The 26,111-nt window shown below is 42.5% G+C and overlaps 1 protein-coding gene across 2 annotated transcripts in view; it reads right to left on the bottom strand.

Annotated features, from left to right (window-relative positions):
- The window catches only part of ADAM9 (ADAM metallopeptidase domain 9), a 55,369-nt gene that overhangs the window by 10,523 nt on the left and 18,735 nt on the right, over positions 1 to 26,111 (bottom strand). Inside the window, exons 4-18 of one of the 2 annotated variants that reach the window (XM_072149245.1) lie at positions 19,268 to 19,346; positions 18,108 to 18,184; positions 15,913 to 16,105; positions 14,796 to 14,861; positions 8,556 to 8,627; positions 7,775 to 7,944; positions 7,113 to 7,194; positions 5,828 to 5,961; positions 4,606 to 4,777; positions 3,381 to 3,473; positions 2,814 to 3,009; positions 2,565 to 2,670; positions 1,924 to 2,107; positions 1,729 to 1,809; positions 967 to 1,072 (exon numbers count right to left, since the gene is read on the bottom strand). In XM_072149245.1, coding sequence (XP_072005346.1) covers positions 967 to 1,072; positions 1,729 to 1,809; positions 1,924 to 2,107; positions 2,565 to 2,670; positions 2,814 to 3,009; positions 3,381 to 3,473; positions 4,606 to 4,777; positions 5,828 to 5,961; positions 7,113 to 7,194; positions 7,775 to 7,944; positions 8,556 to 8,627; positions 14,796 to 14,861; positions 15,913 to 16,105; positions 18,108 to 18,184; positions 19,268 to 19,346 — 1,811 coding nt within the window. The remainder of the gene's footprint in view (positions 1 to 966; positions 1,073 to 1,728; positions 1,810 to 1,923; positions 2,108 to 2,564; positions 2,671 to 2,813; positions 3,010 to 3,380; positions 3,474 to 4,605; positions 4,778 to 5,827; positions 5,962 to 7,112; positions 7,195 to 7,774; positions 7,945 to 8,555; positions 8,628 to 14,795; positions 14,862 to 15,912; positions 16,106 to 18,107; positions 18,185 to 19,267; positions 19,347 to 26,111) is intronic. The other variant, XM_072149246.1, reaches the window with a different exon arrangement.

The raw sequence follows: 26,111 nt of genomic DNA, 5'->3' as shown, positions 1-26,111 counted from the left end.
CGCGCACAAATTAATGTATAGCTGGTATCCAACACCGTACCGACTAGCCAAAATGTATCCCAACACGTCAGGCATATGCTAGAGATGTAACAAAGATATAAGTTCCTTACTACATGTATGGTGGGCCAGTAAACCAAAAAAAGCATAATAGGGGTAGGGTGAAAAAAAAAATAAAAAATGTGCTAAAATATAACTTTTAATTGTATCACATAAAACCGCACTAAAGTGTCATGTGCCTAAAGTGCAATGTCAGGAATGAGGTGTACCAATCCTAACCACAACATATCCTCAAAGGACTATTAGGTAGCATATCCGCCCAAATAAACCAGCCAGTAAACCAGTAAATAAGCCAGTAAAACCAGTATGGAAAACAGTCATTAACAAATTGAGAAGCATCATCCCCTACCCTATCCCCGGGGATTGCTTTATTATCCCTTGGCCTTGAAGACATACCTCTACCACACTTAACTATTTCCCATATTCTAAACACAACTAGAAATCGAATTGCAAAAAACTGGAAGTCACCCGTGTTGCCCACTGTCAACGAGATACTACACAATACAAACAGGAATTTTATGATGGAATCTTTATTAGCAAGCGACAGAAGTACAAGGAAAACATTTGAAACAAAATGGACTGATTGGATTAAATTTCTCTCAGCCCACCCATTATGATTCTTACATTACTACAATTATAAAACATATAGGAACGCAGAGGCACTGCTATTAGTTCTACTTGTTTGATCAATTTTTTTTCTAGTATGGCTATATTTATACAATGCATCATGTAATATGTACACAATACTTTAGTTACAACAATGTAAGAATATGACAAGATGTAACACTAATATAAAATGTATGAGTAGGGAATGCAAAAGAAAGTGACAAAAAAAAATAAAAATTCTGAAAACATGACTGCACACATTCAAGGATCAGCAGGGGCAGATAAGGGGCAGTTGGTTCGTACCGTTATATGTAGGGCCACTGTCGACGCTTCCACCATAACCCTTATTTTTGCAGTCCGGGAAGGCCCAGCCGTCGTTGCAGTGACAGTTCTTATTGCTGTTACATACCTAGAATATAGACGTGATAGGAGTCAAAATAATAGTTGCAGAGACCATATACAGTATATACTTAAGGGACGTTTAGATCTTCTCCAAAGTATCTAGCATGAATGTCAAAATTTTGAAATTATTTTGTTGAATTTACAATTAAAGGTAGTACATAATGGATTAGGCACACACCCTGTATTAGATAAAAATTTAGGATAGGAGAACACGTACGAAAACTTGGCTAAGCCACAATTGTCGATGAGCATGATGATAGAACACGCTGCCATAGCAGGTCAATAAATCAATTCCTATGGGTTGTAATAGATGAAGACCTCTACATGGAAGGGACATTATTTCTTGGTTTCTTATCCAATGGCTTTCCCCAAAATCTGACAAATATGATATACTGGATATATATGTTAAAGGAAACCTACCACTTCCGATGGTGGTTATAAACTGCAAATGCCGTGAGCAGGGTGAGCTGGTGCCGGCGCTTATTTTCGTTATGTTTCTAAATGCTAATTGTCAAATTTGCAATAGAAATAAAGGGTACTGTAATGGTTCCAGCATTCACCCTTGATATGAAAATTCAGGATAGGAGGACACATTCAAAAACTAGGAATTGTTAATGTGCTTGACAATAACAGAGATTATGGTTTTAAAGGTTCTGTACTCACCCCATTACCTCCACATTTGTTTTGTACATCACAGTCATAGCCCAGCACAGTTGCTTCGACACACTGGAACCGCTTACAGACCTTATATGGAGAGGAAAAAAAAACAGATCCTTAGATGATGTACATAGACCAAAGACAGAGGACAATACTTCCTAGTAGTATAGAATGAAGGAAAGAGGTTTTGGGATCCCTTACCTTGCCCTCTGCACACTTGGTGCCTTCATTAACCATGGCAGGATCTGGAACATCGGAACCAAGCTGGAAGTCCACCCCCCAACATGTAATACCTTGGACCGTAGTCTTAATAATTGAGGGCTCAATGCCAAAGACAGGCATAGAGTTCACATTTTCACACTGCAACTTGCCGCACAGCGCGTTCCTGTGGGCAGAGAATCACAAAATTTGGAAATGACTTAGGAGACATGTCATTGCAGATATTACCAACACATCCCAATAACAAATAAATACATAATAGATGGTACAAAGGATCCCCCACATCTATGATAACCATACATATTTGTAGTTAGCTGCTCATTTTTTCCTACAGTGTCCACTTCAGGCTAAATGTAGTATTACAAGAAGCCCTTCAAAAGGTTTTCATAATGATATATGATAAACGTTCCCCGATTAATAGTAGAGACTAACTAATCATGATTGTGTTCCGCTGGCAAGCAGGGACTCCTTGTATCTTATATCACTATGATGCAAGGAGTCGCCACTACTGCATTGTGCTCAGTCTGTGAAATCTGGGCCAATAGATCATCCATTATTCACGGATTAAACACTGTCAAGTTGAGTTTCACCAAGTGTTCTCTTGGACAAAGCTTTTGACTTACCGTGATTCACAAGATTTGTAGGCGTTGCCTTGGTATCCACAATTCCCAAATCGGTCACCTTTGGAGTTTACATTTTGGAAACAAACAGGAGCAGCTGCCTTTGCATCTACGAGATAATCATATAAAGTTTTTTTTTTAAGCTTAGACATGTTTTAGCTGTGTATTTTATTTTGGCTACAGTTTTTTAATTTAATTGCAGCCCCCTGCACAACGCTGCATGATCAAGCATCCTAGAGATCAAGGTCTTACTCTGTCCAAATATTCCTTGGCACTGGGCATCGTAATACTGGCAGATGCCATTGTAGCAATAGGCTTGGTTGTTTTGGCAGGGGTTTCCATCCTGAAGGAAGACGTCTGGTTGGCAGAAAGGCGAAGAACCATTGCAATACTCAGGGAGGTCGCATTCGTTGGCCATGGCTCGGCACACGGTACCACCGGGAGAAAACTGATAGAAAATGTAAGAAGGAAATAAGCGGATGTCAAAAAAGTGACTTCTCTTCCCCACAACCCCTATACGGATATGTCTTTAGTATACAAAAACCCTTATTTTATGACTTTGTATAAAGTCTTATTCTTAAAATGAAAAGGCTATTTGTTAAATTTACAATTGCAATCAAGGGGACCGTAATGGGTCCAGCATAAACCCTTAATGCATTTCATAAAAACATCAGGATAGGAGGACACAGAAAACCTTGCTAGCCCACAACAAAGTGAAATTCCCCTTTAAATAGGAAATGATCACTAATTTTACTATAAAATACTTAGGTTCTGGGATACCTGTGTGTATACAGTGATGTATGTATATAAAATACAGACCCGGCAGTTTTGGCAGCAGGAACCAGTTGCACACTGGGCTCCTGATCGTAGTTTGCATGTCCCTGGCTGGCAACAGGGATCCTTCTCACACTCCTAGAATTCACCAAGAAAACAAACATTTATTCACCTATCACAGATAAGGAGGAATCAGGACTCTCCATTGTTATTTGCCATCATCAGGAAGTCCCCAAAGAAGCCATCAGGCACACCTCTTATTATTGTTACCTTTACACAGCCTGAATTACTAAACATTGATGTCAGGTTACTAAACCAACACTGCTATATCCACACTGGATAAAATTCAATGTGTGTTCTCATTTTAGAGAATAGCATCTCCTATGCCATTGCTTTATAATAGTTCAGGGATCAAATCTCATGCTACATGGCCACTAGGGGGCAGTGCTCTATTAAAACTTTAAAGGAAACCTACCATTTGATTAGATGCATTATGAAGCAAACAGACCTTGAGACTGCTGTAGCTGCACTGATGCAGGATCATATCCTGGTTACTCCCTGAGCTGAGGGGTTTTGCTGATAAAACAGATATAACATTATGATAATGAAGCTCTGTGGCTTCTATGGCTGCTTCAGCGCTTGTCCCAGCACACAAGTTATTCTCTGCAGGAGAGGATGATGTAATCCCTGGGTTGTGCCTGAAGGCAGAATAATCAATAGCTACACCATCCCTCCGCTGCTGTGTATGAGTGATCCAGCTCAGGTTCATTAGTCATGTCTTGACTAACCTCCATTTGTAATTACAAGCTCGGTGTCTAATGTGTTGATCTAAGCAGCCAGACTGACCCAGCTTTCCCAAGGTCCTGAATGTTATAATTGTTTTTTCAGCAAAACCACTCAGTTCAGGGATTAACCAAGATATGATCATGCATCAGTGTAGCTACAGCATTCTCAAGGTATGTTTGCTTCATAATGCATCACATCAATGGTAGATTTCAATATTTTTTTATTGATTACCCATCAGTAGAAAAGGTAATTAATATCAGGGCTGTTTCAAGACTAAAGGTCTTGACAGCAGAGCTCTGTACACTGTATAGTGTCTGTGCTTGGTATTGCATCTTGGTTCACTTGAATGGGTCTAGGCTGCAAATGTAATATGTGACAAATGGAAGTGACACATGAGTCTATGATATGTAACCAAATGATAAATAAATGCCAAAATACCCCTTTAAGTCAGTGATGTTACATATCTGCTCTTAAGTTCCTTTACCTTTTCACTTCCGCAGTCGCACTCCTCTCCTGGGTCCACCAACTTGTTCCCACAGAAGGGGGCGGTGTAGGACTCGTCTGGTCGGGGCACGTTCAGGAGGCAATTTCCACCTTTGTTCAGAATTAACTTCTCAAAGTCGTCTTCACTGCAACTGCTGAAGTTCTTAGAATCCCTGTATGGCGGGAAAGTGGAACTACGTGTTAGGCTATATTCACACTGCCGTTGCCCGCCCGTACCGTACCGTAGCGGGCAACGGCAGTGTACGGGGAGAGGAGGAGGAGGTGAGCGCAGCTCACCCCCGCCCCTCTCCATAGCAACCTATGGCGCACGGCGCCGTATTACGGGAAAAGATAGGACAGGTCCTATCTTTTTCCCGGATACGGAACGGTACGGTGCCGCACGTGTGCTGCACCGTACCGCTCCCGTAGGGTGCCGTGCGCCCATAGAAGTGTATGGGGGACGTATATCGGCCGTATATACGTCGGCCGTATATACGTCCCCCATACGTTAGTGTGAATGTAGCCTTAAAGTCATAGAAAGACTAAATGTCCGGATATTCTGAGTTTCCCATTTCTCTTTACTCTCTTTTCTCATTCCTTTGCTAGAAATTGTGGTTTAATCCAGTTGCAGTACAGAGAACAGGGGTGTAACTACAGCGGTAGCAGCTATGGCAGCTGCTATAGGGCCCGCAGTGTAGGGGGCCCTGGCATCTGGCATAATTTGTGTATACATGTGTAAAGGTGTATAAACGTATGTGCATATTTTACTTTAAGCGGAAGAGGGGCCACATGGAGAAGTCTGCTGTGGGGCCCAGCTTATGCTAGTTATGCCCCTGAGGGAGGGGCTCTGGTATCAACCCCTCAGAGCCCTTCAGATTCCCACACAATGCCTGGATCTATAAGTAAATGTCTCTGGGTTCTCAGGATGGATTTTGATGGTAGATTTCCTTTGTGGGTAATGTGTATCTAGAAAACTGGCGTGCAAGTCCTGTTAAACTCATTCCATTCACATTTCCCATTATAAGATCATTGTTTGGTACAGGCTCTTTTTGTCCTAACAAATTCACCTATAAGTAGGTTATGTTCTCATTTTTGTGGGGTCCTGAGCACGTATGTCACAGGATCTATAGGCCAGGTTCTCTCATAGAAAATAGCTTTCTCAATCTTTCCCAATATGTTTGATAATTCCCGACTGCAGACGAGCCCCTCCACGCTGGACTTACGAGGCTCCGGAGTTCATGATGCAGTACTTGGTAGGGCAGGAGCATCGCCGCTCGTCATCGTGATTCATCCCCAGATTGTGACCCAGTTCATGGGCGACGATGGATGAGAAGGACGGCACGTTCTGATGTGAGAACTATAAGAAAGATAACACACAATTATCAATCATAGGGAAATTCTGGAGGACGGATACTCCCCTTCCCCTATAAGTATTTTGTGGTCTGCCTGGACTAGGCCCCCACCACTGATCTAAAGTCACGTCTGTCAGAGGGTCAGGGTGCAGCTCTGACTCCTAATCTGCAGCTCTGCTTCTTCACCTGCTCAATACATGGAAGATGATCCTGCCCTTTTTAAAAAAAAAAAAAAAAAAACTTGGCCAATAGTTTGCATCGAATCATTTTGGTGTCATAAGCTTTTTTTGTGCCATTTTGGGACCGTTTGATTGGGTTTAATATACATCACATCCAACAGGAAACACTGGATAGAAAATAACTCAGACTGCCCTATATAATCCGCTGCCTGTTGAAGGGAGCAGTATACATTAAACAAAAGCCTCCATCCCCGGACTCCGCTGAGTCCGTGTATAAGGACATTTATGTCACTTAGGAGACACAACCAGAACATCAGCAGCAGAACATTGGCCGATGATGATGTTCACTCCTCCCCCTCCTTTCAGGGGGGAGGAGCCAAACCAGAGGACGTCTCCAACTATACGAGCATACAGTGGTGCACGTTGCTGCCATTGTAAGGATACGTTGGGAATGCTTAGAACAAATGCTTATAACGGAGGGAGTATAATGCGATAGGCCGGGTGCACACAAATCTGTGTAGGCTCGATCCCAAGGACTGCAAAACTTTCCCAGGATGGGAGTCCTTGCTTTACACAAATCTAATGCATGGAAGTTTCGTTTGCTGGTTGAACTGTAGCTCACTAGACAGATTTATCACACAGAAATAAACAATGCTAAATACGGTGCTGTATACAAGTGTCCAGTCTAATTTTTAGGAAATAAATCTGCTCCCAAATGTATATAGAAAGGAGACCTCTGGACATCAGGCCTCAGGCTTATAGGAGACTTGGGTAACAGGACAAGAGTGACAGGCATCTATGGAGTTAAATACCCATGATTGTAGTCTTCTGATCATACGTGATAGAGTACTGGCCCTGCATAGCATGGATCACATGTAAAATGGTGTAAGCAGAAGTTAAAATCCCTTAGTGATTGCCGTATAAAGGCGTATTAGTATTAAGGGGTTAAATGTAATTCCTCCAAACTGATAACATACCACGTTTATGCCTCCCGCGTGGCTCCTAGAACAAATGGTACCCACAAAGGCCATCCCTGCTGTGCCGCCGAAATATCTCTTCCTGCAAAACAATCAATAAAATTTATTTTTTAATTTTTTTTTGTAAAAATGACTAATGGCAATCGCTCCGTACACCCTGTAGTAACTCCAAGAAGTCTGCAAGAAAAGGAATTATATCAATGTGCTCCATGCAATGCCTCATCTGCCCTTTGGAGGCGCTGCAGGGAAAGCGAACACTTCCGGCCTTGTTACCTGTAACAGGATATCGGTGATAGCTGAATAATTTGTATTACATCACACAACCAGCAGATGGCAGCGTCACATGAAGGATTTACTATAGAAACCAATATGGTGGCATCCGGCAGTGGTACCGGGAGGTCCTGGTATTATCTTTGTGCTGTCTGATCACACAGAGGGACAGGTCATTTTTCTGACAGATCCAAGTGCAGGAATTGACAACTACCAGATATTTATATCAGACAGTATACACTGATATAGTGAATATCAATATAGGAATTCTTGTTGTGGCCTTATAGATTCATTCTATAGGACAATGTGACCCTCAGACCAGATATTTGTCAATGGCTATTGGTTGTAGGACAAACCCAGCTCTGCTACATCAGTATAGTAGGTTTACTTACAGTACTAGCTGTGCGCTGTCATGCCTGCGCCGCGATAGTAGTTCTGCCTCTCGCCACTGCACGAAACGGCCGAGCACTTCTCCAGCCGAGCCGTCAATGTTGATGTGATTCATATTTGTCCAGATCTCCAGCCCCACCAGGACAATCCTTATATTCAGCATAGAGTACATCTAGAATAGGAGAAATACAATCTGCTCAGCTCCTCCTGCTCTATAACATGCTGCCTACAGATAGGACACTATGTACAATCTGCTCAGCTCCTCCTGCTATGTAACATGCTGCCTGCAGATAGGACACTACGTAGAATCTGCTCAGCTGCACCTGCTCTATAACATGCTGCCTGCAGATAGGACACTATATACAATCTGCTCAGCATCTCCTACTCTATAACATGCTGCCTGCAGATAGGACACTATGTACAATCTGCTCAGCTCCTCCTGCTCTATAACATGCTGCCTGCAGATAGGACACTATATACAATCTGCTCAGCTCCTCCTACTCTATAACATGCTGCCTGCAGATAGGACACTATGTACAATCTGCTCAGCTCCTCCTACTCTATAACATGCTGCCTGCAGATAGGACACCATGTATAATCTGCTCAGCTCCTCCTGCTTTATAACATTCTGCCTGCAGATTGTAAGTCGTGTCCTATCTCCTCAGCTCCTCCTTAAAGAAGCTCCTTCCAGAAACAGCGGCTTCGTATATTCATGGTCAATGGTTATATTCCACAACTTTATGTTCCCTGACAAAAATGTAGGTAAGGGTTTGTCATACTCACAATGTCCAGGTAATTAGACAGCTCTACCATCTGGGCTCGTACGGCGGTGTCATTCCTTCCCAACATGTCATACTGCAAGACAGATCAGAGAATATATATGTTATATAATATTTATATTCCAGGATTGTAGCTGGACTTAGTACACTGGGTGCAGATCCTCACACTGTTGTGCTGTGAGATCTCTGCATTGAACGGTTTTATAGCTCCTCCACTCTCAGTAAAAGCTGTAGTAGTTTATGTTAGGATATTAAAGCAGCCACAACAGCAAAATAGAGAGCTAAGAGCACAACAGTGTGAGGACAACCCACGATGCACTGGGTAGCCCGGCACATGGAGGTTTTGGACTTTATATGAGCATGATGCACCTTGCTGGCTTCCTTTATAATAGAAATAAATGCTAGGGGACGCCATATCACATATAACCCCAGTATTAGCTGTAATGATTGAGGTCTATGAAGGGGACGCATCATAGGAGGATACAGAACAACAGGGAGAAATATCTGCTGACGTTTCTAATTACATATTTGGATGTGGAGGCAAAATGACGGCAGTAGGAATGGAGATATTAGGATCCAGGGTGTCAGCATATGGACACGGCGCTCTCAAATTATGGAGATTAGGGGAGAACGGGCTGACACAGGGCGGAAATGTCCGGGGGATTCTGAGGAATGATCCAATAACAGATGTGCAGCCGTACAATCCAGTGCTGGGGATAGTAAGTGTAAAACTAGGGCTAGGCTCAGCTATTACATACATTTTACAAGAATATAACTACTATAATACTGCCCCCTATGTACAGGAAAATAACTACTATAATACTGCCCCCTATGTACAGGAATATAACTACTATAATACTGCCCCCTATGTACAAGAATATAACTACTATAATACTGCTCCCTATGTACAAGAATATAACTACTATAATACTGCCCCCTATGTACAGGAATATAACTACTATAATACTGCCCCCTATGTACAAGAATATAACTACTATAATACTGCCCCCTTATGTACAAGAATATAACTACTATAATACTGCCCCCTATGTACAAGAATATAACTACTATAATACTGCCCCTTATGTACAAGAATATAACTACTATAATACTGCCCCCTATGTACAGGAATATAACTACTATAATACTGCCCCCTATGTACAAGAATATAACTACTATAATACTGCCCCCTATATACAAGAATATAACTACTATAATACTGCCCCCTATATACAAGAATATAACTACTATAATACTGCCCCCTATATACAAGAATATAACTACTATAATACTGCCCCCTATATACAAGAATATAACTACTATAATACTGCCCCCTATGTACAGGAATATAACTACTATAATACTGCCCCCTATGTACAGGAATATAACTACTATAATACTGCCCCCTATGTACAGGAATATAACTACTATAATACTGCTCCCTATGTACAAGAATATAACGACTATAATACTGCCCCCTATGTACAGGAATATAACTACTATAATACTGCTCCCTATGTACAGGAATATAACTACTATAATACTGCCCCCTATGTACAAGAATATAACTACTATAATACTGCCCCCTGTGTACAGGAATATAACTACTATAATACTGCCCTCTATGTACAGGAATATAACTACTATAATCCTGCCCCCTATGTACAAGAATATAACTACTATAATACTGCTCCCTATGTACAAGAATATAACTACTATAATACTGCCCCCTATGTACAGGAATATAACTACTATAATACTGCCCCCTATGTACAAGAATATAACTACTATAATACTGCCCCCTATGTACAAGAATATGACTACTATAATACTGCCCCCTATGTACAAGAATATAACCACTATAATACTGCCCCCTATGTACAAGATTATAACTACTATAATACTGCCCCCTATGTACAGGAATATAACTACTATAATACTGCCCCCTATGTACAAGAATATAACTACTATAATACTGCCCCCTATGTACAAGAATATAACTACTATAATCCTGCCCCCTATGTACAAGAATATAACTACTATAATCCTGCCCCCTATGTACAAGAATATAACTACTATAATACTGCCCCCTATGTACAAGAATATAACTACTATAATACTGCCCCCTATGTACAAGAATATAACTACTATAATACTGCCCCCTATGTACAAGAATATTACTATAATACTGCCCCCTATGTACAAGAATATACCTACTATAATACTGCCCCCTATGTACAAGAATATAACTACTATAATATTGCCCCCTGTGTACAAGAATATAACTACTATAATACTGCCCCCTATGTACAAGAATATAACTACTATAATACTGCCCCCTATGTACAGGAATATAACTACTATAATACTGCTCCCTATGTACAAGAATATAACTACTATAATACTGCCCCCTATGTACAAGAATATAACTACTATAATCCTGCCCCCTATGTACAAGAATATAACTACTATAATACTGCCCCCTATGTACAAGAATATAACTACTATAATCCTGCCCCCTATGTACAAGAATATAACTACTATAATACTACCTCCTATGTACAAGAATATAACTACTATAATACTGCCCCCTATGTACAAGAATATAACTACTATAATACTGCCCCCTATGTACAAGAATATAACTACTATAATACTGCCCCCTATGTACAAGAATATAACTACTATAATCCTGCCCCCTATGTACAAGAATATAACTACTATAATACTGCCCCCTATGTACAAGAATATAACTACTATAATCCTGCCCCCTATGTACAAGAATATAACTACTATAATACTACCTCCTATGTACAAGAATATAACTACTATAATACTGCCCCCTATGTACAGCAATATAACTACTATAATACTGCCCCCTATGTACAAGAATACAACTACTATAATACTGCCCCTATGTACAAGAATATAACTACTATAATACTGCTCCCTATGTACAAGAATAATACTACTATAATACTGCCCCCTATGTACAAGAATATAACTACTATAATACTGCCCTATGTACAAGAATATAACTACTATAATACTGCCCCCTACGTACAGGAATATAACTACTATAATACTGCTCCAATCCTACAGATTCCATGTGGAGAGTCATGAATCCGTCAGACACCTCATACAGGCCACAAGTGACTAAAAACGGCATCACTCTAACATAGAGGGAGTGATGTACAATATGGAGGGTTTTGTGATGTGTTATACACTGGAGCGAGGCCAGACCCTGGTGTGAGGTTTTCTCGAGAGTTCACACACAGGGGCAGATTACTTACCCGGTCCATTTGCGATCCAGCGGCGCGTTCTCTGCAGTGGATTCGGGTCTGGCCGGGATTCACTAAGGCAGTTCCTCCGACGTCCACCAGGTGGCGCTGCTGCGCTGAAGTTCCCCGAGGCCCGCTGGAATGCACTGAAGTACACCGGCCTATTCCTAGTGAAAGTAAGCGCGAGTCCCGCGACACTTTTTTTTTTTAAATGCGGCGTTTTTTCCGAATCCGTCGGGTTTCCGTTCGGACACGCCCCCGTTGCGTGCATGCCATCGCCGATGCGCCACAATCCGATCGCTTGCGCCAAAATCCTGGGGCAATACAGGGCAAATCGGAAATATTCGGGTAACACGTCGGGAAAACGCGAATCGGGCCCTTAGTAAATGACCCCCAATGTCATAGATGAAGCACCTACCTACCCCAAGTCCGGAGGGCTTAAAAAGAATGGACTTTGGGCTATTGTAAGCCCAGTCCAGGTAAATAATGGTTTCCATCCTTCGCTGCAGTTACCAAGGCTTAGGGAGAAGCAATACGACACTGGAGCGCTGCAGTCTAGATTTGGATTGCAGAGGGAGAGGAACCTGACAACCCTATACAGTCACCATTTAGGTAATGGATACCTTTAATTATGGCTGTTAGACCGCTCTAAAGAGGATCTTGACGGTTTTACCCCTTGTATGCAGTGGTGAAAAGCAGCCGAGACATCTAAGTGGTTAAAAAGATGCTCCCTCAGGCACCACCCCTACCGTACACTGCTCTACTGCTGGTGCTATAGCAGATATCACCTGAGAACTAGTATGGGACCGGGTCACTCAAACACCTTGCTGAATTTAAAGGGAGTGTGCAGCCCTAATCTATAAATGACCTGTTTATAGGAGTGGTAATTGCAGGGTCAACACTGGATCTGTCCATAGCACCGGTCAGCTGATTAGTGGTGGTGCTGGGTATCACACCCCTACAATTCATAGTTTGCCAATTAAAGGGGTTGTCCACAGTTTGAAAAACATGGAAGGTTTCTTCAATAAAAAAAAAATAGAAAAATATAGCGCCACACCTGATCATGGTTCTTATTGGTATTGCAGCTCAGCTGTATATAGAGATGAATGGAGCCAAGTTGCAATACCCCATGGTCAGATGAGGAAGTTGATTTTTTTTTTAGAAGAAAGCAGCCATGTTTTGTTAACCTATGGACAATACCTTTAATGTGTTTGTGCAGGACAACCCCCTTAAATTTATTTGTAGAGAACAACAAAAAAAAAAAACTTCAGGATTATAATTTGTGAAAAATGTGTAATAAATACATCCCCGGGGTCTTCATAGGTTAACAGTAGTGATGCACATGACTAGGACACGCAGCGGTACTGATCCGTGATCATCAGGTGTCACATGACGCACATCTGTACAGAGCCGCCAGTATCCCCGGATCCCACCCATACACGGCCTCGCCTGCCAAACATCTGCTCACAGTCCGGATTTTTGGAAACTTTAGGGTAGAACTTTAGTAAACACTATTAAAGAAGTGAGGATTCTTATGACAACAATCAATGGTGTTCCCTCAAATCTGATCAGGGGTTCAGCTAAAAAACAGAGCTGCGCAAAGTACAATCACATCGGAGCCAAATTTCAGCTCTGGACGGAGATTATACACGGATGGGAATTACTGCTCGGAGACAATTCCAGAAATGAAAGCTGGAACATGAGAGACAAAAAAGAATTGAAGGGGCTCACAAAGTAATTGTATTGATGGTCTTCTCCAACAGGACAGGTCATCAATATAAGGTCATTGGGGGTCTGCACCTCCAGCAGCCAATGAATGGAGAGATAAGACTAGCGCCATCCTTAGTGTGGTGGCCAGTGTTGGAAACTGCAGCTGACTTCTTAATGAATTGTATAGGAGCTGAGTCACAACACAGAAAACAGGTCTGGACTTCTCTATATCCCAATATCAGCTGATGGACAGGGATCCAAAGCCTCGGATCCTTCTGACTAAGACCTTGCACATGAAAGTATATGGCGCCATATGGTAGGTAGCCGTATGAACAGCAGCTAGCATACGGTCACCATAGTAGTGCATTGTGGGGAGGGGCGAGGAGCGCTCTCCTTCTTCAGCCAGCATGCTAAGCTATGCCCGGGTTGCGACCTGGGTGTAGCATACATTCATCTGCATGAGGCCTAATCTGACATGGATGAGCAATCCTAGGTAACGCTCATGAATGACTTGAGAAATGGAAAATCCCTTTAAGGAGTAGCAATTTATAGTGGGACAATGGGATATTATGTGGCGAGGGGCTAATGCTGGATGAGAAGATCCGTCATGTAATCTCCATTCCAGGAGAAGGTTGAGGTGCTAGGGGGGTCATTTACTAAGGGCCGGATTCGCGTTTTCCCGACGTGTTACCCGAATATTTCCAATTTGCGCCTGTATTCCCCTGGGATATTGGCGCACGCGATCGGATTTTGGCGCATTGGCGCCCGCATGCACGCGACGGAAATGGGGGGGGGGGGCGGAGCGGCGTGGCCGAACGAAAACCCGACGGATTCTGAAAAAACGCCGCATTTTAAAAAAAAATGTGTTGCGCAACTTGCACTTACCTTCAGGGCATTCCAGCGGGCCTCGGGGAACTTCAGCGCAGCAGCAACATCTGGTGGACGGCGGAGGAACTACCTTTGTGAATCGCCGGAAGACCCGAATCCACCACAGAGAACACGCCGCTGGATCGGTAAGTAAATCTGCCCCAGTGTCTTCGTTGACCTTGCAGCCTCAAAAATGTATCACAATGGCTTCTACTAAACCCAGATTTAACCATAACCCTGCCAGACAGACACTCATGAACTGAAGAGAAGTTGGCCTCTATGTGCTTGGGCATTGGTGTAACACCTGAATTCGATCGGAAAGGGGTTCACTAATATATATATACACACAACTTTTGTATCCAAAATTAGAAACTTCCATGACTTACCCTTTCCTTGTCCACCACCAGGAAGAGCTCCACGTATCTGGTCTGGGGCAGGACGGCTCTCTTCTTCTGGACACAAGGAGATGAAGGAAACTATTAGATGGGCACAGACATACACACTGTATACTCCATATACAGCGCCAAACATCTGCCATCCTGCAACCACCACTACCGCAGCAATCCTCTTGTGTACACAACACATCATGGCGGACGTCACCTGCCGCCCCAGGCGCATTATCTTTTCATAAGTGCTCAGAAATGGCACCGACCAATAATCAGGGCTACTTCTCTGAAACACTGACGGCACACAGAAGAAATTTGGCAGGATGGTTGGTGGTTGTATAAGATGATGAGGATTAGGCACAATGAATTTTAATGCCCGATTTTGTTCTCAGATTTGAAAAACTTAAAGAAAATCCATCATGATAAACAAGGCACCATGACTGTGGTCGTCTTCTTATTTGTATTATCCATGGCCTTCTTCCTTCTTAAATTAACTGTTAAAATTATACTCATGAGCCTGGAGTGCTCTTGGGGGCATTACCAAAGCCCCTCCGTGCTGCAGCTTCACAGGCTGTTACACTGTGCAGGAGCACTTACCCCCTTGCAACCCCATCAGGCAAAGGGTGGGAAGAAGGTCCTAACGGACCACGTCCTGTAAATCTGCAGCACGGAGGAGCTCTGGTAACACCCCCAGAGCCCTTCTGGCTCATCACATAATTTTAAAACTTGATATTAGAAGAAAGGAAGCCATGGATGACAAATATAAGAAGATTACCACAGTCACGGTACCTGGATCTATGAGTAAGTGCTGATGGATTTTGATGGTCCATTTCCTTCAAAGGGATTCTTGCCTCTCAATGAGAACAGATGAAGGTGTAGTGGAGTATGTTGTGCATACTACTACTTAGACTTGTATAAACAGTGACCATTCAAAGGAAGGGGGGGTGGCTACCTGAACCAATGAGGAGTACGGGGTGTGTCTGAGACTACCTTAGATTCCCAGTAGTCACAGATAACAGCTCTATCCTAATAGAATGGAACACAAAATGTCTTGTATAAACATTTTTTCAGGTGCAGAATGACCGGCCCCTTTAATGTCGGTAGGTGTAGTACTTACCCGACGTAGAAGCTGAACCATGCTGGGCGAGTGGTTGTGTAGACTCTCATCATCGCCCCCTGCAGGACTAGACACGCCGCAGGTCATCGGCTCCTGCTTCACATCTTCCAGACGATATATGAGGTGTTCAAAGTCCGAAGAGTTCTGTAGAGGCTCGATGCCGTAGCTCCCCTTACTCAGGTGCAGAAGACCCCTGGTGTATAGACAGAGAGGGTCTCAGGGTTAGTAATTATACACCCACATCTGGCTTATGTAAGGGGGTTGAGAAGAGGTAACATTGCTGTATCCGAATAAGGGGGTCATTTACTCACCACTTAGATACTGGCACATGAGCAACATCAACAGCAGCAAGCAGAGATATTAAAAACTAAGTTCTAGTGTAATTTATACTCAATATATTCTTAAAGTTGTTGTCCAGGTTAACGATATTGATGACATAAGATCCAATAGATATGACATTAGCACCAGTATGGTGGACGTCTGACACGAACGTCACCGTGAAGGAGAATAAATGACTTGTAAGTACAAAAGTATTATCATCTGATATGGTGATAATTAGTAGATTTTGCCATCAGATGATTGTGGGGAGCCCCAAATGTCAGAGTAAGCAGCCAGAAGAACATCTCTGTTAAGTGGCAGAGCTGTGTTACTGCAGCTTAATGGGGTTGCCCAGTTTCAGCAAAAAATGGTATACAGTAATTTGAGTAATGAAGAGTTATACCATTTTCTGTACTTTCAATACCTCACGGATTTCTACATCTCTGCTTGCTGTCTTTCCATAGGAAGCTTCATTGTTTACTTTCTGTGTATAAATCTGCTCATGTGATGCACAGCTCATTAGTATCACAGAAAGTAATCAGAGCTGTGTGTTATAACAAGTAGTGCATCTGTGTGACAACACATGACCAGGGATATAACGAGCTGTGCACCTGTGTGACATAACATGACAAAAGGCTATGACAAGCCATGGACCTGTGTGACATCACAAGTCTAGGGATATACCACGAGCCTTGCGCCTGTGTGACATCACATGACCAGGGATATATAACGAGCCGTGCACCTGTGTGACATCTCATCACCAGGGATAAATAACGAGTCGTGCACCTGTGTGACAACACATGACCAAGGATACAACAAGCTGTGCACCTGTGTGACATCACATGACCAAAGCTATGACAAGCCATGCTCCTGTGTGACATCACAAGACTAGGGATATTAACGAGCCGTGCGCCTGTGTGACATCACATGACTAGGGATATATAACGAGCCCTGCACCTGTGTGACATCACACAGCCAGGAATATTAACGAGCCGTGCGCCTGTGTGATATCACATGCCAGAGACCAGTGCCTATATAACAAGAAGTAAACAATGAAGCTTCCTATAGAATGACAGCAAGAAGAGTTCTAGAAAACCGCGAGGAGTTGAAACAGAAAATATATTGGAAAATTGTAGAACTTTTCATTACACAAACAATATCCCAATATCTGTTCATGGGCATTCTGCCTAGAAACCAAGGGCGTCCCCCTAACATCTGCACATCATCTGCAGGAAAACACACAGCCATGTGCATGACTATAGAGGAGCTCGTCATTGTGTATGAAGACTGAGGTTGGCATTTACTGGTACAATACAAGCACCTGAGATGAACAATCCCTTTAAAAGGTGATGCAACAAGCTTAAAATGATCTTCTATTCACATTCTAGAGGGATAACGAGGTGACGAGTGAGAGGTCAACTACTGGTACTGCAACATCATGACCCCCCCAGCAATCTGGATAATGGGGGTCCTGTTCTCACTAATGGGTGGAGTGGCAGATTGAGCATCGCCTACTGCCGCTCCATTCACATGGAAATTGCTGAGTAGAACGCTCAGGTATCCCTGGAGATAGCTGAATGCCAGGCTCACCAACTTCCTACACCCCCATAGTATTGGATGGTGGGTAGAAGGCAAGCTGAACCTGCACTCCCATACCAATGAATGGGGCACCAGGTCGCTGGATAGCTGGGGGTCCTGTTATCATGATCAGTGGGGCTTTTAGCTGCAGGACCTTCAAGATTACCTTGAAATCCCTTATCCTGTAAAAAAAAAAAACTTGAAAATTTGGGACCACCCCTTTAAATGTGAAGGCCCACAGCACAACAATGCCCCTTGCCAGTCACTATGGGCAAGTCTTGTGTAAAATGAAAACTTACCTAAGCCCTGAGCAGGTGCTGATGGCTACCCGGGACTCGGGGTGTCCTTCTGCGTAGCCCCTGTAGTGGCACAAGTCCTGGGGGTATATAAAGGGGCAGAATTAGACAACTACAGAACACAGACAATGTATATGAACCATCATCATTGCAGGTTAATGTAAGGGTGGGTCCTATGTTCACAACTTTGCTTTTAACGGACAATGTGTAATGCCTTATTTCACCTGTGGTGGCGCTGCAGGATAACATAACAGTTGGTATCAGCTTTCCTCATAGATCATAGTCGATCGCAGGAGGTCCCAGACACATAGTTACACATTATAAAATTATATAATGAACTTTTTTGTTGCATTACTATTTTATATTGGGTCTCCTGTATAGACACTGTTAAAGGGGTTGTCTTAGACTACATATTGAGCAACTAGCACCCTGACTGATTAGCCTCCCCTTTAACACATCACAACTCAGTGGCCGGAGTAATGCAGAGTCAGCGCGATATAATAACAGGAAGCCGTCTCATGCGGTCACCCTCCAGGACACCCACTTATTTCCCATGTAAGGCCGATGACCACTGATATTTATGATTCCAGTTCCTGCTGCATCTCAGAACAGGACGTATTTGTGGACCACCCCCATGACCTGTGTCCTATATCAGATTTATACTACTGGTACTGGACACAGGATGTGATACCTCGTCCAGTCTGGAGGAAATGTACGTCCTGTACTGCCGAGAATGCACACACCATGATTATCAAATCCGTTTACTGTAAGTGCCAGCCTCTGACATTCAGGGGTGAACAAGAAGCGGGTTGAGCCTCTCGTCTCAGGCGGCAGCACCACCTGCAGCAAGGTGGGGGGGGCAGCATCAGGGGTGGAGTTATCTGCTACAAAGCAGGACCAGATGATTATAAAATAGCGTCTCTTCACAGCTGATGTCAGGATGGGTATGAGACGTTGTATGGGGTGGAGGGGCGATGTCTATAGCTTGCCTCAGGCAGCAGAGTGTTTAGGTTCCCCCTGCCGATATGTATAATAAGTGGGCTCATAGACGTCTATTCACAATTAAAGAAGACATGGGCATCAATGGGGCACAGCGCCACCTAGACCTTTCATTTCAGTTTATTGCGAACACAATGGGGATCCTTCAGTCCCTAAATACACACCTGGCTATTGAGGGGGCTCACCAATCTGCTCCCATCTTCTGCATAGGTATAAACAGCAAAATCTTTGGCTAATAAATCCCTGTAGAGACAGAGGAAAACATAAAAATTAACCCTTTAAATGTTTTCTATTAAAATGTTTAAGAAAAATAATAAAAACAACAATATTTATATTATAAAATCCATTATTTTGTCCATAGGGGGCAGTATTACAGTACTGTATATCATTCATACCCAAAGTCTTGTCATGTTAAAGTCAAGTATTTGGTCAGAACAATTTTTTTTTCTGAGGGTCCAGGTTTCTATTTACACTGAGTTAAAGGGATATTACATACATACGGTACATACGTACATATATATGTAATTATAGGACACTTTGGGTATAGCAGGAGAGGGGTCTGGTTATCACATCCATAAGATCTCCCTCTGTCCACGTCTCCTCTAGAATGTGCCACTGATCTAGTCACAGTAATGGCTTGTGGTGACGATATTGATCTTTAAGCTTCCTTCCATTAGACTTGTGGTCGGATCATGGACTTTGACATCCATGTGACAAAACAATAGAGGATTATAAATTACTGTATAGATAAACACTGTTGATAATTGTTAGAAAAAAAATGTATTGCTACGAAAAGAGTATAGGATTGTGATACATAGCTGTACAGCTATTAAACCTTTACTGGCATGACTCCTTTAACCCCTTAAGGAATCAGCCCTTTTTCGCTCATTTTTCGTTCCCCACTAACAAAAATCCATAACTTTTTAATTTTTCCGTGTACAGAGCTGTGTGAGGGTTTATTTTCTGTGTAACACATGTTACTTCTTAGTGAAGTTATTTATTTTTCCATGCCATGTACTGTACAAATTAAAACAATGGGGCAGATTTACTTACCCGCTCCTGTCACGATCCCGCAGTGCATTGTCCGACGAGGATTTGGGTCTGCCGCGATTCACTAGGCTTGTGCCCCGAGTTCCTGCATCCATCGCTTCTGCGCAGAGGTCCGCCGGAGTTCAACCTGCTTCTTCCTGGTTGTGTCTTGCAACACAATTCAAATTATCATATCCTGTGCGTAGTCCGAATCTGTCGGGTTGTCCGACGGCCCGCCCCCTGATTTGTGTTGTGTGCAAGCCGGCGCCGATGTGGCAAAATCCAATCACGTGCACCAAAATTCCTGGGCAATACGGCGCAAAACGGAAATCGTCGGGAATCCTAACGAAAATGCGCCTTAGTAAATGAGCCCCAATGTGTACCAAAAAAAAAAATTGTTTCGCCGCCTCCTGACTTCAGTGTACAGAGCTGTGTGAGGTGTAATGTTTTGCGAGATGAGCTAATGTTTTCATTTCCTTCCATTTTGAGGACTGTGTGACCTTTTGATCACTTTTTTGGGCGCTATTTTCCACCAATAACCGGTTTTATTTTTTGATCGGACATTTTGGGATGCCGCGATACTTAACGTGTTTGTGATTTTTACATTTTTTTTTTTATTTCACTATTTCTTATACCCCTGAGGGTACTCCAATCCTAGATAGTCTGATGGCTCCTACCATATGCCATACTACTGTATTGCAGTGTATGGTGTTGTTACATAGGATTCATTAAAATGAGTTACCGCCTAATTGTAACGAATCTTCAGAAATCAGACGAAGACCCGAGGCAGTCCTCTGTATGAAGAGGGTTCAGCCAGTGAGTCCTCTTCATACACCCTTCATAGCTCGCTGACGTATATATCTATCAGTGAGCGTGAAGGAATTAAAGAGACTAAGTCACCAGGTTTCACCCCGTTAAACTAACCATACTTACCCCCTCAGATAGGGGATAACAATGTCCTTTCCAGAATTATCTCTTATGTGTAATTTCAGCCATCTACCTATAAAAACAAAAATTATGTGAAAGTGAACAGAGTCATATTTTACCTGAGATGAGTCAAGTTAAGAGGCTGCAGGTGGAGGGACACTTTTGGATGCTACTATCTTTAGTTCTATATTAAATGGAAGCTTATAACTTATTGGGGCACATTTACTTACCCGGACCAATCGCAATCCAGCGGCAGGTTTTCCGACGCTGATTCAGGTCCGGCCGGGATTCACTAAGGTCCGTGTGCCTAGGTGTCGCTGCTGCACCGAGGTCCTTCTATTTCTTGGTGCAGGTAAGTGCGTGTCAAGCAACACTTTTTTTTTTATTTTTAAAATTCGTCAGGTTTTCCGACGGCCACGCCCCCCATTTCCATCGCATGCAACTCGGCACAATCGAAATCTGATCGTGTGTGCCAAAATCCCGGGGCAATTCAGGGAAAACCGGTGCAAATCGGAAAAATACGGGAAACCCGACGGAAAAATGTGCGAATCGGACCCTTAGTAAATGAGCCCCATTGTGTCATATTAAAGACCCCCAGACGAAGACTCATTTGAGTCGAAACGCGCGTCGGGGCTGGAGTCACCCTGGACTTGGGATCCGCCAACTGATCATGGGTAAGATACCCTGCTTACTTTCAAATGTTTTAGGGATCAGTGCAATGTAATTGTATATATATATAGAGCGAAAGTTTATAATAATATGTGTTTAGTCAGTTTATCTGACCATAGAAAGATGTAAACATATTGGCCCTTCCCCTATATGTCCAAGTGGTGTTACTCCTTTGTCTGCTTACCATCATTTGTGGCTGCATAATTTTAACTTGGAAAATTAGTTTTATATGGTGTATACATTGAATTAATAAAAATTTACTTGATTATATATTGCAATACGTGTTTTTTGTCCTAGGCCTTTCTTCCTGTTTTAGGAAGATACAATTGGTTTATATGTCATATTAAAGAGAAGACACATCTTTCAGATCACATCAAGATTTTAGTTCTGGGAGCTACAGAACTGGACAGGCAGTTGGAATGAAAATGGAATGGGATTTTTATTTGCAGCTCATATTTCCAATTACATCTTTAATGGCCTGTATCTTCGGTTCTGTAGATTACAGAATCATAAGCCAAATGTGATCCGATGCGGATTCTATGTGCTATAGAACTAAGATAGCAGAGTCTAAAGTGTCCCTTCCCCTGCAGCCTCTAAACTTGACTCATCTCAGGGAAAAACAGAATTCTCTGTTCATTTTCACAGGATTCTGTGGTAGATTTATAGGTAAACTATAGAGGGAATTCTAGAAAGGACATTTAGGACTGGAAGCAGAGGAAACCAAAATCCCCAAATGGAAGAAAAAGAGGTTTTTTTTTTACTCATTTGTATCATTCGTTTCTAAAAGCCTATTATTCGTAAATGATTGAGATTTTTTTTTCCATATCCAAAATTGCTCTAACCAGTCTGTGTGCCAAGAGAAAATTGCTTTAATAATCCACATTCCGGACAATCATCATTGAGGAGAGCAGGTAATGGGATAGATGGCACCACGCAGCCACGTCTCATCATCATCTTATCTTATTGCCCTTTGACCATCTGGAACACGGACTAGGAAAATAATATCCACCAAGGAAATCAATGTACAAACAACCATTGATTATCTGGAAACAAGTTATCTGACGAACACTTGTGACGTCACCGCAACTTACCTCACAGAGCCACAATTGTGATGTCGCCACAAATTACCTCACAGAGCCATAGTTGTGATGTCGCCACAACTCTCCTCACAGAGCCATAGTTGTGATGTCGCCACAACTCTCCTCACAGAGCCATAGTTGTGATGTCGCCACAACTCTCCTCACAGAGCCACAGTTGTGATGTCGCCACAACTCTCCTCACAGAGCCACAGTTGTGATGTCGCCACAACTCTCCTCACAGAGCCATAGTTTTGATGTCGCCACAAATTACCTCACAGAACCATAGTTGTGATGTCGCCACAAGTTACCTCACAGAGCCACAGTTGTGATGTCGCCACAAATTACCTCACAGAGCCACAGTTGTGATGTCGCCACAAATTACCTCACAGAGCCTTAGTTGTGATGTCCCACAAATTACCTCACAGAGCCATAGTTGTGATGTTGTCACAACTTACCTCACAGAGACATAGTTGTGATGTCGACACAAGTTACCTCACAGAGCCATGGAGTTGTGATGACGCCACAACTTACCTCACAGAGCCATAGTTGTGATGTCGCCACAACTTACCTCACAGAGCCATAGTTGTGATGACGCCACAACTTACCTCACAGAGCCATGGAGTTGTGATGACGCCACAACTTACCGCACAGAGCCTTAGTTGTGATGTTGCCACAACTTGCCTCACAGAGCCATAGTTGTGATGACGCCACAACTTACCTCACAGCGCCACAGTTGTGATGTCGCCACAACTTACCTCACAGAGCCATGGTTTTGATGACACAGCAGTGGCTCTGACAATCACAATCACCATCTAGCAAACACACAAATGTGATGGCACGACAGGCTGCCTGACTAAAACTCCACTCACAAGTGACTTACAGGATAAAAAATATTGTGATGTCACAGCAGTTATCAGACTGAAAAACATTAAAGAGATGACATCACAAGTCATTGGCTAGGCCTCTGATGTGTTTCAGTCCGATAACTGATATGACATTACAACTATCTTAATAAAGTAAGCAATGGTGACATTGGTGACTACTAGTCTGTCGTGACATCACTTCTGTGTGCCTGTAAGATAGCGACTGTGACATCACAAGTCATTGAAGCCTCCGATACATCATCGCTGAATATCTCTGAAACAAACCTGCAAAGTCATTTTCTTCAGTCAGGTAAATGACTGACATCACAATCGAGTTTTACCGTATTTTTCGGACTATAAGGCGCACAAAAAAATCCTTTGATTTTCTCAGAAATCAAAGGTGCGCCTTATAGTCCAGTGCGCCTTACATATGAACCATACTTACAGCCAACAGTTGCCTTGAACTGTGCAAAGGTCTGCCACCTGCTGGTCATTCATCCTTACAATCAGGTGCTCCTTATATATGAACCTAGACGTTTTAGCAGGCATTTATTGATGGTGCGCCTTATAGTCCAAAAAATACTGTAGTTAATCTGTTGTGAAGTCACATGTGGATTTTCATTCAGGTTAGCTCTTGTGACAGCTGTGATATCACACTCGCTTCAGCCAGGTACCCTGTTGTGACATTACGAACTAATTTTAGTCATGGAAGCTTCTGGGTATCTGTGAGGTAAGTATCAACTGACCAAAACAAGTGGGATGTCACAGCGGTTACGTAACAAACACATATACAGTAGACAACCTGATTGAAAACTTGTGTGTAATATTGTTGTGATGTCACAGTCACTAATGTAATTGAAACCATGAAGTCAACTTACCTCAGATATCCAGAAGCTTCCATGACTAAAACTGACGTGTGATGTCACAGCAGCTCATGTGACCCAGTCACTTGTGATGTCATAACAATTACTCTATCCCAGTTACCCAATTATGGTGTCACACAGCATCTCACACAGTTGTGATATGACCACAATTTACCCATGGGAAGTTGCTAATAACTCAGCTTGTCCGAAAACTCCTCACTTCTGTACCAATTTACCATGTGACATATTTGAGCTCGATTTTGCCAGGTTATCCATTAAATGTCTTTAATTTGGACCAAAAGTGCTCAATACCCGACCGAGGGATATAATCAGTGCTAAAGTGGATAGGCTGGGCAGATGCCTTGGCCTACAGGTCTTGGGTCACCTTGACCATAATGACCCAGGATCTTAATAATCTAGAGAGCAGAGATTCAGATCCTTACGTTGAAGGCACAGACTCCAATACTATAAAAATACATCTCTCTAAAGAAACTGGAGGCCATGTGTAGTGTTTCTAATACATTTCTGATACGGCTCCAACTCTTACATCACTTCTTCCTCAGAAATGTTCTAAGATGTTCCAAGAAAGACGGCAAACAAGTCACGTTAGGATCTGCAGGCCATCTCTCTGAGGTAGACATCCCGGTCTACAAAATGAAAGTCATCCAACCTCACACAGACTCTGACTGGCGTGTATATAAATGTGTATTATGGTAGTACTGATACTCTAAGGAGGACTAGGGGGTTCACATCAGAAGATTATGTGATGTGTAACCTTCTTAGGTATGGATTGAGTAATTAGGTTTCGACCACCCAATCCTTGAATTCTTGAGGTCAAAAGCTGCTGAGCGTGCATGTACATGGGGAAATATGACAGAGTGTTCAGTCTACATCTATGTAATATATAACATTAGCACCTGCATCATGATCATAAAACTAGAGGCACAAGATAAGCAGTATACAAGTATAAATCTATCCCAGGTGTACGGACATGTGCTGCACTATAGCCCGGGTGTGTCTACTGGAAGGGAAGAAAGTCCTGTTCATGTCAACTCAGAATGTATAACATAAGAAAACACAAACTACATACATTTTTTTCATCCATCATCACATTGAGAAACATTCTTTGAAAAACTAAACCAAGTCAACAGAAAAAAGGATGGAATTTGCCCTGTACGGTTGAATGAAGACACGATTGAATGAAAGATATGGAACGTTTACTGCATTAGCCAATTACAGGAAGATACAGTGTTCATCAATATTTTAATCCTAGACAACCATGTACTGAACAAAAATATAACTACTATAATACTGCCCCCTATGTACAAGAATATAACTACTATAATACTGCCCCCTATGTACAAGAACATAACTACTATAATACTGCCCCCTATGTACAAGAATATAACTACTATAATACTGCCCCCTATGTACAAGAATATAACTACTATAATACTGCCCCCTATGTACAAGAATATAACTACTATAATACTGCCCCCTATGTACAAGAATATAACTACTATAATACTGCCCCCTATGTACAGGAATATAACTACTATAATACTGCCCCCTATGTAC

This window comes from Engystomops pustulosus, chromosome 4 (assembly GCF_040894005.1).
Source record: "Engystomops pustulosus chromosome 4, aEngPut4.maternal, whole genome shotgun sequence".
Lineage (NCBI taxonomy): Eukaryota > Metazoa > Chordata > Amphibia > Anura > Leptodactylidae > Engystomops > Engystomops pustulosus.
This window is presented reverse-complemented; position numbering and strand designations above follow the sequence as displayed.